This window comes from Echiichthys vipera (assembly GCF_963691815.1).
Source record: "Echiichthys vipera genome assembly, chromosome: 3".
Taxonomy (NCBI): domain Eukaryota; kingdom Metazoa; phylum Chordata; class Actinopteri; order Perciformes; family Trachinidae; genus Echiichthys; species Echiichthys vipera.
Genome location: NC_139828.1, coordinates 23,560,542 through 23,576,716, shown reverse-complemented (window position 1 = coordinate 23,576,716; position 16,175 = coordinate 23,560,542). Strand labels below are relative to the sequence as shown.

The 16,175-nt window shown below is 41.1% G+C and overlaps 1 protein-coding gene across 1 annotated transcript; it reads right to left on the bottom strand.

The window, feature by feature from the left end:
• Window positions 1-435: 435 nt before the first annotated feature.
• LOC310945386 (UDP-N-acetylglucosamine transferase subunit ALG13-like) lies at window positions 436-15,493 on the bottom strand (the record flags this gene model as incomplete). Its single annotated transcript, XM_083911467.1, has 22 exons — window positions 436-890; window positions 1,789-1,896; window positions 2,126-2,230; window positions 3,488-3,587; window positions 3,984-4,024; window positions 4,132-4,270; window positions 5,023-5,078; window positions 6,629-6,716; window positions 7,191-7,341; window positions 8,173-8,419; window positions 10,317-10,402; window positions 10,611-10,711; window positions 10,905-10,969; window positions 11,413-11,530; window positions 12,123-12,186; window positions 12,985-13,144; window positions 13,241-13,319; window positions 13,551-13,623; window positions 14,205-14,251; window positions 14,332-14,382; window positions 14,794-14,877; window positions 15,362-15,493. The coding sequence occupies 22 exons, from the start codon at window positions 15,491-15,493 to the stop codon at window positions 436-438; spliced, it is 2,550 nt and encodes an 849-aa protein (XP_083767593.1).
• Between the last annotated feature and the right edge of the window lie 682 nt (window positions 15,494-16,175).

Sequence of the window (16,175 nt, the reverse complement as noted above, 5' to 3'; positions counted from 1 at the left end):
AAGGTGGCATTTGTCCCACTTTAACGAGTTGTTCACTAACGACTTAAACAGTTAACACATGACTTAATGAATCATTGAACAAACTAATTGAACATCCTGAGGCAGAAGTGTTGTGTATTTGAATGTTCAAAAAAGGCGACATTTAGCATGTACAGACATTTAGCATGTACAGACTTTTCAATGTGAAGCTAACAACAACCATGTCAAAATTTAGGTTCGCTTTTTGTGTATTACAATATCGTTGACAATTTTGTCTTTGCTTTTATTTTTCAAATGTCATTTTTTAAAAATTATATTAATTATATTTTCTCCTTCTAGTTAAGCTTCCACAACACAATTTTCCTGCTAACAGGGAGTATTTAGAACTGTTGGCATTGCTCATTGAACACAATGGATGTAATTAGCCTTGAGCTAATGAGTGAGGTTTGTTGTCTATTAGATGGTGGGGGGAATGTAGTGTGTGGCCCTTTGATAGGGGGGCGGGGCTCTGACGTACCCAAACATGTGGGCAGGATTGGGGGTAGGGCAGTAAACTCGCGTGGCGTGGCCTCTGGTCTGTAGCGCCTCCCAGTGGGCGGCAGGGTTGGGGGCAGGGCAGTGGACCCGCATGACATGGCCTCTAGTCTGTAGCGCCCCCCAGTGGATGGAGGGGGGGAGGCAGGTGTGGTAGGAGGAGCGATGGAAAAAAGGGGCGGGGTGAGGATGAGCAGAGCGAGGAAGAGGAGGAGGGGCGGAGGGTAAGTAGGCGGCCAGGGGCAGGGGCGGAGCTTCATACGGCACGTGCAGCAGTGGGAGTGGCATTTGATGGGGGAACGGGAAAGCAGAGGAGGGGGTGGAGCCTGGAGGGTTGGGGGTGATGGTGGAGGAGCCTTCAATGGAGGGTATAGAGCCTGATGAAGGCAAAACAAATCGGACACATTGAGATCAGAATCTGAGAGGAGACACAGCGGCTTCTGAAAGTATTCACACAGTTAATTTAAGATCATTATTGATTTTCCACCTCAGTTTGTGTCAAGAGTGTTGGGACAGTGGCTTTTTTCAATTAAAAAGCTTTGTGAAATGCTAAAAGAAAACACCTGGTGGAATAATTAATTAGGTCAACTGGCAACAGGTTAGTAACATGATTAGGAATAAAAAGTGCATCCCAGAGAGACTGAATCTCTCTGAAGTAAAGATGGGATGGGGTTCACCACTGTGAAACACTGCGCTGGCAAATACAGTAGAATAATAATAATAATAAGAAGAAGAATGGGCCACTTGTATGAAAAGATGTGTTCTTAAAGAGATACTTTACCCATTTTAATCCATGTCTGTGTCATGGCAATGTGGGGATTATGTCCAGATGAGGCAAAATCTTTTCATACGAGTGATTCTTGCATGAGGTCCAATGTTTCTCAATGTTAAATTGCAAAGAAATGTATTTACTTTTTGGAAATCATGGTTGCTGCGTCCTCTGGGATAAAGAGGAGAAGGACCATTCCACATGTTATGAGCGCACAATTCAAAAGCTAGCATCCGTAATGGTATGGGGGTGCATTTGTGTACATGGCATGGGCAACCTGCACATTTGTGAAGGCACCATTAATGCTGAACCATAAATACAGGTGTCCCAGGATTGTAATATAAAACCTTTAGTGTCTGATAGTCTGATTAATGTCCTCCAGTGTTGTCACTTGAGTCAGCATCAGTTGGGGCTAAAGACTACAAATTAGAGATAGAGATAGGGAGAAACAGGTTCACACTTATTATTATTATTCTTTCTTAAAGACAACAGGCATCAGTACTGACCACTGCTGTGCCCATCTGTCTTTCCATATCCTGCCCTGGTAGATTCTGGGACGGAGGAGGGGGGTTGATGGGAGCCTTGAATTGTCTCAGGGTACGGAGATTGGGTAGCTGGGGGCAGAAGACCAGGAGGGAGTCAGATTTTCTATATGAAGAGGATGTTCTACACTTAGGTCTACAGGTTTTTCAAACAACCTTACTAGCTTATTTACTAACTTATTAGCTTCCTCATAAACTACCACACTAACGAACTAATTACTATCTTACTTACTCACTCACTCATTCTATCTGAAAGAGCACAACGTCAAAGTGTAGCTATTAAACAGTCATCAGTACTGACCGCTGTGTCCATCTGTCTGTCCGTCTCCTGCCCTGGTGGATTCTGGGTCAGAGGAGGGTGGCTGATGGGAGCCTTGAGTTGTCTCAGGGTATGAAAGAGGGGCAGCTGGGGACAGAAGACCAGAAGGTAGTAACATAGTCTATACAAAGGAGATGTTCTACTTCCTGTTAGGGCTACAGGGTTTTTCAAATGACCTTACTAGCTCACTAATTTACAAAGTACCTCACCCAAACTAACTAACTAACCAACGCAACTTTCAATCAAAACACATCCATCACCAAACGTCCTCCGACACTCATCCCATTAGGCCAACATTTCCTTAATAAGACTCTTGATGTAAAGGTCTCCACTCAGTGATCATAATAATCCTATTGTGTAAAAAATGTTATATGAAGATGGAGGTTTTCTTATTCACTTTAATACAGTCAGTTTGAACCTGGGACTCCCTAAAAACTTGTTATTTTTACCAGGGGTCGGTGCCTTACATCCTGGATCACACAGAGTTGTTGTGTGCCTGATGCAGGATGCCTCATGCCTAATTGTAATTTCAAACAGAGATTACTTATTATTTTTTGTGATCATCGATTTATGAAGACAAACTTTTCACTGCCTTGTAACCACGACTTGACCCCCCTGCAGATTTATTAAATTACTTTTACCTGACTGCTGACAAATTCACAAAATAATCATCATAATGTTAAACTAACTGAAAAATAAGTACAACTAATTAGCGCTAGGAAAGCATGACTAGTATGCCTTCATACTTGACATGCATCAACTAATCTCATATTCATTCATCATTAATCTTCAACCGCTTATCCCGGGGTCAGGGTCGAGAGGGTGCTGGCAGGGTACACCCTGGAGACGAACAGAGACAGACAACCATTCTGTCTCTGTTTTAGGCCAGGATGCGAACCTGTAACCAACTTGCTGTGAGGCGACAGTGCTAACCACTACACCACCGTGTAGCTTAATCTCATATTGTATATATATGAGATATATTGTATAAAACCAGGCCGTACTTTGCCTCTTAGCCAAGTTTATCAATTTCAACAAATCAAAAATAATCCAGATCTTTTGTTCTGCAGTCTTACTCTGCCTTCCTCACTTATAAATGGTCAGAGCGTACACTCTGAGCGTGGGCTGAGACAGTCACAAAGCTCGGCAAAGCGTGCACTGCTTCGTCATGCAAAACCATGCCCATACGCTCAAAATACCAGGTTTATCGGGAATCCTGTTTGATCAGAGCAGCATCTGGTGGATGTTGGAGGCACTGCATCTGACGAAGCTGCTGATTGGTGGTCAGACCTCCACAAACTGACAGTTCTCTTTCACCCAGCAGCCAATCAGAGAGGGTCTTACCTGGCAGGGGAGGTTCCATGTAGAAGGTGTGGTGCTGGTAGGGATAGGAGGCCTCCGGCAAGGTGGCAGGGTATCCCTGCTGCTGCTGCAGATGGCTCCACTGTGGAGGAGGAGGTGAACCTGTACTGTAGTTGATTCATACCTGGTATTCAATGAAATGTTTTGCTGGCTCAGCCAATTTACTTCGGATAAACTACAGAGGCACTCTCAGACTTTGTGTTTTAGACTTCAGTCATTTGAAGATGTGAAAATGATCGACAGATATTTAAAATATTGTATGACATTTTATAACCTAAAATGTTTGTTGTGATCAGACACTTTCACCCCTTTGTGATTAAACTGCCGTTTTCTGAAGAGTTAACATGCGTTCAGATGCTGTTTGTGATTTTACACAGAAAACACATGACGAGAAGTGAATCAAACTGTCCCATGGAAAATGATCGGAGTTAGCTCAGTTTAGGCAAGGAACGAATCAAACAGCAACATCGTCTCTCACCTGGACTCCTAAGTTGAAGTAATACTGGAGGACTCTGCAGTCTGTGCCCAGACACACCCACACACACACACAAACGCACACGAGACAAGTGAGACGGGAAGATGTCACATGAAGTGAGACGCTGTGTTTACATTGGTTGACCTCTGACCTTGGGGTAAATCACTGCCGTTAGGGGAATATGAGTAAGGGGGCGGAGCGTCCACTGTGCAACGAGGCTCATAGAACTCAGAAGAGGGTGAGGACGAGGAAGAGGAGGAAGAGCAGATGACTGCTAATGGCTTCACTACCTAAAACACACAAACACACACCCACACACCCAAAAAAGTTGTAGACAATCTGACTGAATCAGTCTCTGACACAAGCATAGACCCATACTTGCTTCCGTTTTTCCCTTTCACAATAAAAGCCCAACTTAAGTTAACTTGCATTTCACTAATCGGCAAAATTGCTTTAGTTAGCAAACAATACTAATTTATCTCTGCCCTCTCCAACCTTATGGTCTTGGTTCTCTACACATTCACACCTGCCTCTTTCAATAGGTTTCTTCAGAATGTTTTCCTAAATATCTTCAACAATTTGAGCTGGATCTCAGGATATAAAATGTATTATTAATTATGTGAATTAGCTTAAGATTTGGGAGTTTGAAATGTATTTTACCTACAACCTCCAGCACCACCTGAAAAGACTCTTACAGGGAAGAAAACAATGTATTACATCTCTGTTAAACATTTAGAGACATTTAAAGTTAATTGCCACTTGTAAATGCTGCATGTTTCTAAAAGGTACTGCAAATTTAACCCAAATAGTTCTAACAAACCAGTATTAGTATCAGTATTTCAAAGTAAAATGAATGATTATGACGGAGAGGGATGCTCTTGTTTCTTGTTTGTTGGATTCATTCATTCATTCAGTATATGAGATGCACTCATCTGGCTGCTCTACGACTCAACAAACCTGCAGGCCAAACCCAATACTTTGATTACATCAGTATAAAACATAACATATCTACAGGGACACTAACATCCAGCAGGTGCGTTACCTGGTTGGTCGAGGGCTCAGCGGCAGTGTAAACACCTGAGGTCTGGTGGCTCTGATCTGAAACAGTTCACATTCAGATTTCAGTCACTTTCTTTGGGCAGGTGGCGCTCTGTAAAGGCCTTTCACAGTCAGATAATGTAATGAGTAAAGTGCCTGGACCGTACCACATGTTTACAGTACTACAGTAAAAAGCTTACCAAGTAACCATCAATGAAACTTCAACATAATCTATCAGAATAATAAGGGATTATGCCCCTTAAGTCACTGGAAGGTTTTTAATGCGAAACATAAAGGAACTGTTTTATTGGCAGTGATTAAACAGTGATAAATAACAACAGAAAAGTAGAAGTGGCCAGAAATAATGAGTAAATGAAAACTGAATTTTTGAGTGGAGCAGCATCTTGGTTTTGACTTTAATATGATCAAATACACAAAAAATCACAAATAAAGAAATGTATCTCTTTGCTGATGAATTTCATAAAAGGCCCTGACTACTATGTGAGAATTTATGGTATTCGAACTATTCTAACTGGAGTGTAGTCATGTTGTATTTCTCCGTTCGACCCCTTTTTACAGTTGTTCTCAATTGTTTATGACCACAACCTGTAACTCATGTACCAACCCCCAAAACCAATTCTGCTAAAATACAAGCATATTTCTTCTTTACTCTCAGCTTGCAGTTCTAAACCACACATTTGTTCACACAGTTCTCTATATTTGGCATGATTTTGAGTAAAATCTCTTGTGTTCACATGGAATATCCTGCCATCCAAAACACTTCCAACTCCGACTCCTCACAATGGCAAACACATACAGCACAGTTGTTCAATTAACAATCAGAGTGTTAGTAATAAAAGGTCCAAAGAGCGTTTATCATCATCCGTTTTGCATCAATGGATGCAGGAGGAGATAGAGGAAGAGGAAGAGCAAGACTTAGGAGAGCCATGATCTCTGATAACCCTAACCTAATGTTTTGTGACAATGGGAGGTCTATGAATGCATTGCATAGACGATGCATGTGGAGATGCCGTATAAGCTTTTCTGGGCTGATTCACCATGGTACCGTAGGTGATACTTCCTTACTGCTTGGCCAGGGAGACAATTGGCAGTGATGTTGAGTTTTTTGTTCTGTACGTAAAACATTTAGAGATTCTATTTTTCTTTGATTGGATGTATACAATCTTTTGGGGGAAAAATTATTTTGTTTAAATGACAGTATATTGTCTTCAGATACTCTTGCATAGTCTCTAATATAGTTTATCTATTAAAGTTACTCTTGTTTAGTTTCCATTGTATTCTATTTCTATTTTATTTTATGCACCTTTAATTATTTATTTCTATTCCTGTTGTGCTTTTGCAACAACCAATTTCCCCTGCTGGAATCAATAAAGGTGTATCTTACATTATTTTATTTACAAAATAATATTTCGAGAAGTTATAACATTGGTTTCAAGGAAGAGTTTCTTTTTGCAGGACATTTGTGGAGTTTTATCTTTTGTGTGTGTGTTTTTGGATTTGTGTAGAGTTCTGAGAATATGATGTTTGTAAACAATTGAGAAAAACTGTAATCATAATGAGATTTTTAACTTGATGTCAATGCTCCTCACCCTGGTCCTCTTCTGATGAGCAGACGGGAGTGTTTCCAGCTAGAGGGGGCGGGGCACCCATAGTGGGAGGCGGTGCCACACCAGGACCCTGAAGGATGAGCCAGATTGTAATACATAATAATAAATGTTTATATACTATCATGGAACTGTTACTAAATCAGTGTTCACAATATAGTAGTTCATAACAGTCGCAGGTCACAGTCACTGAGGTGTCCAAGTCGTCTCTGGATCGAGTCTGAACCTTCAGTGAGTCCCAAAGATCATGTCCAGGTGTCCAAAGTCAGGGTCTATAAAGAGTGTCAGAGTCTAAGTCAAAGTCAAAGTGATGTTGACTCTCAAACATAGTTCCCAGGTTTCCAGAGTCAAAAGCAAAGAGTCCAAGATCACATATGAGTCTCCAACATCTTGTCACATGACTCAGAGAGTATAGTAGTCAAAGTCTCGTATGTGTCTAAGTGAAGTCATTATTCACGCATGTCTATTACTAGATTAATTAAACAATTCCTGGACAGCGTTCATCCTTTACTGTATCAATTGGTTCTTGTAGTTTTGGTCTTCTCACCGGCAGTGGGGGGATGACGGTGTCACTTGCGTCATCCAGCTGGTAGTACGAAATGATCGCATCCAGATCAGTCGGCTCCTCCATCGTCTCCGCAGGGAAACCAGACTGATACTCTCTATTCAGAGCTGTCGGCAGCTGCCACCGAGTACAACTGAACAAACAAATGAGAACAAATAAACCAGGAACACCCAACTGATCTGATGATCATTACTTCGCTACTGGTATCTGTACCCATTTATTATAAGATGCTTTTAGAAGTCAGCTGGAGCAGATGTGTGAAATATTGACATGATTTTCAGATGTGTCCTTAGATTAGGATATTTTCATATAAATTGTACGTCAATTTTACTTTATTAGTTTTGTTTTAATACATTCATTTTATGTTATTATGACTACCCTGTGACATGTAATGAGACCTACTGTATCTTATTTAAACAAGCATCAATGGATAATAATCATTTTAGACAAATTACCGGCATTTTATAAAAGAGTGATAAATTAAGAAGACATTGATTCTTTTCCTTTATGTCACTTTTGGTGATGATTGTCTAAGTTGATTAGTACTTTACTCATGCCCCTAGTCAACTCAACAACAGAACAAAGAAATGATTGATATATTTGCAGATGTTTGTTTTGTTCGTGTTGTATTGGTAATATTGTTTGAGACAGATAAACACACTCACAGGAGCTCCTATCTCCTATAGTACATTTTTGAAAACAAAACAATTCAGACAATCAATTTATCTTATAAGCTATGTATCAATCAAACCCTGCATTAATTATCTGGTGTCAGTTTCTCCAGTGTTGCAGGTTTGTTCTGTTTTATATCACAGTGAACTTAATATCTTTCTAGTTGGAAAATAAGGTGATTTGGCCCATAAGGTTGGACAAAAACCTGTCCAGACTTTAAAAACTCTGCAAGACAAAAAAGCAATCTGTCCGGCTCTGATGTTATTCATGTTCACTGTGACTGGAATCCCACCTGGAGGCTCCATTGCAAGGGTGTCTGGCCTGGGGGTGGTGATAGTATGGAGAGGTGTAGGTCAAGGCTCCTGGTGACAGGAAAGGGGGCAGGTGGGGCTGGAAGTGGGAACCGAGTGTGGAGGGGGCCGGGCCTCCGTGGTAGGGTTGTGGCGGCATCAGCAGCTCGGTCCCCTTAACTCCACTGCTGCAACAAGACTTCCTAGAGTACCTACGACGGTGACTTTGCTGACCATGAGAGTCCGAAACTGACAGAAACAGGAAAAGACAGACAGACAGTAGTCATGAAGGCATTAGGTAGTCAGGAGGATAGGGACAGAGCACAGCTCGTCATGCTCTGAAAACCAGTCTGCTCCCTAATATGCAACCAAGGGCTGGAATGTGCACAAAATGACTGTTGTTAGCGAAACACATTAGATTTAAATCCTTCGGACCCAACTTGGATGTTATATTGACGTTAAACATTTGACCTTTGAACTGGGTACATTTTTTGGACGTCTATGACAGGTGCAGGAAATGTACACAATGTGTTTTTCTTTGTTATTTAAATTTTTTCAGTTTTTCTTTAACTGGTTAATTTTGAATATTCAACTTATTTATTTATGCATACATGCATTTTTGTATTCATCAGTTTTTTAATTTGGAAATGTGATTTGTGGGAAATAATTTCATGTTAGCCTATCCACCTTATTATAACAGAACTCTCCTACAGTCAAATACTATCGAGCCAGAAAATGCAGGCCAGGAGCAACAAATTAATGTTAGCGCATCTGCTAGAAGCAAATAACCTCTGTTGCTGAGCTGTGGCTCAGGTGGTAGAGTGAGTTAACCAATGTTCGGAGGGGTCAGCTGTTCGATCCTTGCCTTGTGACATGATACTAGATGTGTCCTTGGGCAAGACACTTCACCCACATTGCCTTGAATGCTGTATGTTTGAGGTGGTGGTCGGAGGGGCTATAGGCTCTGAATGGCTCTGAAGTAACCCTAAAAAAGATATTATGATATTATTATCCTTAATTTCATAGAAGTGGACTAAAATTAGTCTATAGAAGTGGTCTGAAATTAGTCTAAATTTGATGTTGAAAAGACATCCACAAACGACCACATTTGGACTATAAATAGCCCTTACACAGAGGTCCCACGGACGTCAACATTGGACGTTTGGTAAAAGTCGAAAAAAGACGTCCCCTGGCGTTACAAAACAACCGCTTCAGTAGACTGAAATTGGATATCCAAAAATTTCATTGAAAATATGTCTTTCCAATGTCACATAGCGCAGTAGGATTTTAGCAATATATGTCTACCAGAGAGGACAAGTAAGTTATTGTTAGTTAAAGAAACTTGCAAACATACTGCATAGCTTTCTAACTTATCCATATTCCACTATAATGCTTTAGCTTAACTTACAGAAACATAGTTAGCCTAAAACTGACATTTGACTTACTGACACGAGCTACACACTTACGTTGGACATACTGATTGTCAGGATTCCACAGTTTTCCCACGCTATCTGCTGATGCCAAACATTTGATTGCCTGTATCCACTTTAAAAGCTCTCAATCTTTTTAAAAGCTCAGTTTTTAGTTCTTAGTTATGGTCTCTTTAACTTTTTGTTAAAGAGTCGAAGGAAAAAGATGACTTGCACCCTGTCTCTGTGACAGAAGTCAAGAAGTTGTTAGGGCCTGAACAAATGCTGTGGTATTTGCAACCTCAAATCCATTTTTGTCAATGTATACGCTTAGAACGCACACTTAAAAGCAAGTGCAACCCCACTGCAGTGCACAAGTGCTCCCAGGGTACTTTTTTTCAGGTTTCGTCGGCTGCACCTTTTGGAACACAGCAACGCACACTATATGTCACGTGACGTGATAAGGAACAACCAATAAATATCAGATATTTTACTATACACTAAAGCAAAACAACGTCTGGAAGAGGATTGGCTCCAAACTCTGGATTCACTTAGTAACGTCAGGTACCACCTACCCTAGGCCTTACTGTGCTCAGTGAAAATGATTTGGTTATCAATTACACACAGAAGAGCTAAGAAGAACCAAATCCAAATAGGAATATGAAGAAGAAAATGCCAAATATCTTCAGAACAGAATGAAAAAGGTAAACAGAAACTCGATCTAAGTACAAACATACCTAGGTCTCCTTTTTTAGTGGGATCAGCAACGTTCCAGGCAGGAACTGGTTTCACTGGTATTAGATCAGTCAGAGGAACCAGGTGTCTAATATAGAGAGGGATAAAATTACCATTAAAGATAGGTAGGCTGTAACTGACTGACTCCCCTACTCCAAATTTGATCCTGCTCACTGGACGTACATTTTTACAAAAAAACAAAACTGTGAAAACTTCCTTGAAAATAGCTGCTAGACTTCTTTGTGAGGGTCTGTTTAAAGGGTTAAAGTTACGATCAGGTTAAGGTTGTGTGCTACTTCTCTGCCAGCTCCTCGATGAAGACGGTGACAGCTGATGAGTGTGTTCCTACTTCCTGGATGAAGGCGTTGTAGTACTTCCCCTTCGGCCCCAGACACACCTGAAACAAACACAGAGGTAACTTTACACAAACACCTGAGACTTAAAAACAACAAATCCAACCATCAGTTTAATTTCCTTGTGTTGCAGCAGAGTTTTTCCATTTGAGCTCTGTGTTTCACTGAGGGCAGGGCTTTGTAGTCTGCAAGTTGATGCTCTGCTACTGCTGTCTGTGTTGGGTAGTCTTTTGTTACCTGACACTTGTCTCCCAGGAAGTACTGCCTGCCTTCAAATACCATGTAGTTTATCTTCTGCGTCTCTGTCAGTCAAACACATCACTTCAGTTAAACATCATCACAGTGATCGGATTATTGATTTTTAATAATATATTAGTTAGAACCAGTCAGTGATCTGAAACATCTGTATTAACAGCCACTTATCGTCTTTCATGTCTGCTTTTTAAGATTCTGTCTTTTTATCAAACTCATATTAGATTGTTACGGTGACTAAATGATGACGAGGCAGCAATCAGCTTCCAAGTTGTACATCAGCTGACCCAATTAGTAATTATTAGCTCATTTTAAAAACATGTTTTATACAAAACAATAAAATAAATATCGTAAAATAAAATAATATTGTTGTATTAATATTTTGATAGTTTTTACTTAAAACCAATGTTTTCCAACTTCAAATCATTTCTATTTGAAAATATCCTTTAATAATTTCACTCCATCAGTTCAGCTTCAGGATTTTGTGTGTTACCTTTGCAGGTGTCAAGCCAGACATCAAACTCCAAGTTTCTGTAACGGTTTCCGTCCAGAGACTTTATGACCTTATAAGGAAGAGACAGTCTGGAGGGGGGCGGGGCTTCTTTAGGAAGCTGACCAATAAAAACAACGGGTGAAAATCAATGCAGGTTTCAGGGTTGGATAATATGATGCAATGCTGCGTTTCCACTGCATGGTATAGCACGGCTCAACTCGACTTGACTCGCTTGGAGACGTTCTTTTTGGTTTTCCATTTGCAAAAGTTGTAGATAGTGTCTGATACCTAGTACAGTTCCAAGCAAGCTGAGCCGATACTACAAGGTAGAGTTAAAACACTGCCTGCAGACCACTGATTGGTCAGAGATGATCGTCACTTGCCTGAGTCCTTTTTAAATAGCCTACTGTCAATAGCAACCACAATTCTTTTATTTGCTCGACCCAGATAAAAAATCCCGCAAACCCCGCCATGGTCAAATAAGCCGACGTTCCTCTGTTGTTGATGAAAGGATCCAGGGAGAGAGCACATGGTTTGTGTTTGTGTCACATTGTAGGATGATGATGTAATGATGATGATGATGATGATGATATGTGTGGCAGTGCAAATTGTTATGGCAATTCTTTAAATGTTTTGAAAAACTTCATCTTCAAAAGATCAATGGGGCCCGTCAGGAGGTAGAACAACATTTATACCTGCCTTCCTCTCACCTTTGTGTCGTCTATCACTTCTCGTAGTTTCTCCTCAGCAGCTCCGCCCGACTTGGATTTCTCCCTGCAGGATAAAAGGAACACACACTTGTGACTTTTCTCAACAGAAGTAGGTACAGTACAATACAATGTCATTATAAAGGTGAGGTTGATGTGCTGCGGTTTGTTATCTACTCAGTCACTCATGTTCATGTGAAAGCTCTGTTCACCGTCTGACTCAGTAAACTGTAAGCAGCTTCCAATCAGTAGTGATTTTAAAGCCAAAATACATGGGTCGCAGACGCGTCGCTGTATGCCTGCAACAGAGCACGTACATTATATCCAATTGAAGCTTTTTTCGGCAGCTTGTCTATTTTTCTCTTTTTACTCACAGCTATGTGACCCTCCAGTGGTTAAAAACTGCATAAAACTGTGAAAACAATAAATATGATCAGTTTAAAAAATAATTAAGATAAATACCTCATTGTACTACAGGTAATGTGAGGCTGCAAATGAACCTTGTGGGTGTCTTTACATTTCAGAATAAAATGAATCAATCAAATACATGTGTATCCATGACCGTGTAGTTAAAACAATCCAGTTAATTAATTCAGTACCAGTTAACATAGCTTACACTTCTAAACCCTCCCGTACAAACTGCATTATCATTTCCTGATCTCAACAGACACACAGGGAAACTGGCAGCAACCACGAGCTACAGAGTCTGTGTTTCAGGAAAAGAAAAACGATAAGTGACACAGCCAATCCGTTCCCTATGTACTTTGACAGTTAGAGTTAGTAATAACTAAAAGGATGCTATTACTATGTTACACAGCTGATTTGTATTTGGCATGTGTGTGTCATTGTGCGTGTTTGTGCTTACCTGTGGCATCGCTCCTCAGGTGTGTCGTAGTCTAAGTCGACACACACTGATGATCTGTTTTTGTAGTGACGACGCCTGACCGCGAAGGCCTCCACAGCTTCACAGAGCTCCACCTCCTCAATCCCAAACACTTTTGTGTAGAGCAGCTCATATAGAAGAGCTACACACACACACACACACGTTATACACACACCATGTCACCCCCCCCCCCCCCCCCACCCCCGGCACTGTGATCAAATGCCTGATCAGTACTCACACTGACAGAGAGCAGCGGAGTCAATGTAACTCCTCGGGTAAATTATGTCATAGTGATTATTGGAGGCACACAGTGTTACCTAGGCAACATAAAACACTGACGGTCAGTACTGAACAAACAGCTCATAAAGTTTAGTGTCACATGACAATACTGCTGTATTACACACACAGAGCAACATCACCTGTGTGTCACCTGCACGCCACTGTAGCAACATGTATGTATGTATCTTCTACGATTATTCCAACATCTGTCAAACAACCAGCTAATCTCCGGTCAGTCTGACAGGAAACAACTACACAAACTTCTTTACCTTGTCGACAAAGTTCCCCTCTGAGATCGCAATTGCTGGTTCTCCCGGGTAGCGATAGATCAGGAAAGAATGCCTACACACACACACACACATGCACACACACACACACGCACAGATTTACTTTAAACTTAAACTTAAATCTGGACACCTGCCTGTACAACCTGACACGTTCTGATTGGACCCTTTAAATCTATAATGAAGTACTGCAGGTAGTTTAGATATCACTGGACTCTCTTTATGTCAGTTTGCAGCTTCAGTCTGTTTCATGTGTTTGTGAGCTCTCTAAACCCAGCAGGTGCACAAGCTTCTGATCGGACCAGATCTAGTGTGGATGGAGCTCCTCCTTCTTCTTTTTTTTTTTACCAACAAACACTCAGGTAGCAGCTTCGCATAGATGACATTAGCTGCAGAAAACAGATGATCCTTGTTGGGACTATAATGAAATCTGTGTGTAGTCAGTGTCTGTACTGACAAAAGACCTTTCGTTAGAGTCAAAAGCTCCACACTGTGGGATCAGAGATATCTGATGTAGTGAGTCCTCTGGTTGATCTCACGTCAGAAATAATCTCACGTCAGAAATAATCTCACAGTTCAATTTTTATTACATAAAAGACTTCATACTGGAGCAGCTGAGTAAACCGTAGTGTTTCTTACCTGTAGAGCTGAGACAGAGCCTTGATCTCCACCTGACCCACTGTCTCCTGAAAAAACAAGCAGTCGTTACACACTGCTACACACTGCTAAAATGAGGACTGAAGGGTCAAAGGTCACAGCAGCTCACCTTGGGGTCCTCCAGACGCTCCAGATATTTCTCAAATGAACCCTCGACAAACTGAAAGAGAAAACAGATTAGATTAAAACAATGTGAATATAATATATTGTGATTCTTTTGCACTTTTCTGCTTCACTAACTACTTAGTGTGTTAACTAGCTGGTTAGTGTCTGTTAACTGCCTAGTTCGTGAATGCTGACCGGCTGGTTAGAGCCTTGTTAGTGGATATGGTGGGGCTGATATGATACAGTACTGTCAGGAATGAAAGTTGACTTTAGTGATGTGCATGACAAGGGACAGAGGCATCAGATGTTGTTTATATTACATCACATCTTTCTGGAGGTTGACCTTACACGTTCTGATGTTGTTTTATGTCACTCTCTCGATTGTTGGAGCTTGTGATGCAAAGAAAAATTCCATATAGTTTCATCTTATTTTATATCTTCTCAGATCGAAAGATTGTTAACCCACCGTTTCAAAGTTGCACATGTTGGCTCTCATGAAGTCGGCACAGTCCTGACGGATCTTCTGGTGGTAGTTCTGAGAGTAATACAACTACACGCACACAAACAGATCATCAACCACATTCATTTGAGATCTGTGAGCCACTGTGCCACCAGATTACCTGATTAAATAAAGGTTATACAAATATTATCAGACCTGATGATCAGCTGTATCACTGAATATTGTTATATCCTTAATGTGTGTTACATAAAATGGTGCCTCATATAATGTGACCCTATCAGATACAGACATTGAACATCTTGAAATACAAAATGTAGTGTACAGGTGAGTCTGGTCGGTCAAAGAAGCCTTTGTTTATATTTCACTTCAGTCCAAATTTTCACTTTGACTTAGTACTTTGACTGGTGATACAACACAGAAATAGAGTAGAGGAGTCCTACAGCAGAGTAGGTCGAGTAGATATAGGCTACATAGTAGGCTACAGTAGCACAGACTGGAGTCTAGTAGGCCAATATAATCTAATAAGGTTGTATTGTCTCTACCCCCCCCCCCCCCCTCTCTTCACCCGGTTCACCTTTTCTGACACGGCTCGGAACAGACTGGACGCGTCCTGGGCCACGCTCTTCCTGTAGAGACCCACGCTGCCCAGGTAGTCGTCCATGTTGACGAAGTACTTCCTCTGGCTCTCCGTCAAGTTTTTCTGCATCCCGCCGCCGGTAAACTACACTTCAAACGCAATGAACTCGGTCCAGTCAGGTCACTGCAGTGCGCAAGTTCGGGGCGGTGTGTTTGACTCCGCTGACGTTGAGCACCGCCCTTTTACGGCCCCTGTGGTGGAAGCATATTTACAAACACCCCTACTTCAAGAAGTAGACCTATTGTCTGAACGCTGCAGCTTATAAAACGCATTAAGCTACACCAGTATTTGGAATATACTTGTAGTACTAATCATTGACTGCATGTCTGCTAAAGATATGTAAGGTATGTCAAGGTGTGTAATTACAAGTTGACCTGTTATAGCTGAATTCAATTCAATTATAGTCCTACTTCCCAAAATGGGTCCCCTATAAACAATTGGTTATCACGTTGTTAACAGTGGGACATACCAAAATAGTATAAATATAGTCTCATATTTGCAGCAAAAAATAAATAGAATTAAACATCTTTAACATGATCCTAGAATGTGTGAGTTCACGTCAAATAGGGCTACTTGAGACTATGATGCGATGGGATCACACCAGCCACAGTGCCAAATCAGGCTAGGGGCGTAAAGTGGCCCCTTCCCTACTTCCTGTATCCATACTTCCAGTGCCCTTTGCTCAGATCAAACCCATCTTTGAAGTGGGTCTGTGGTGGCTGGTAAAAAGTTCAATTGTTATAATCTAGCT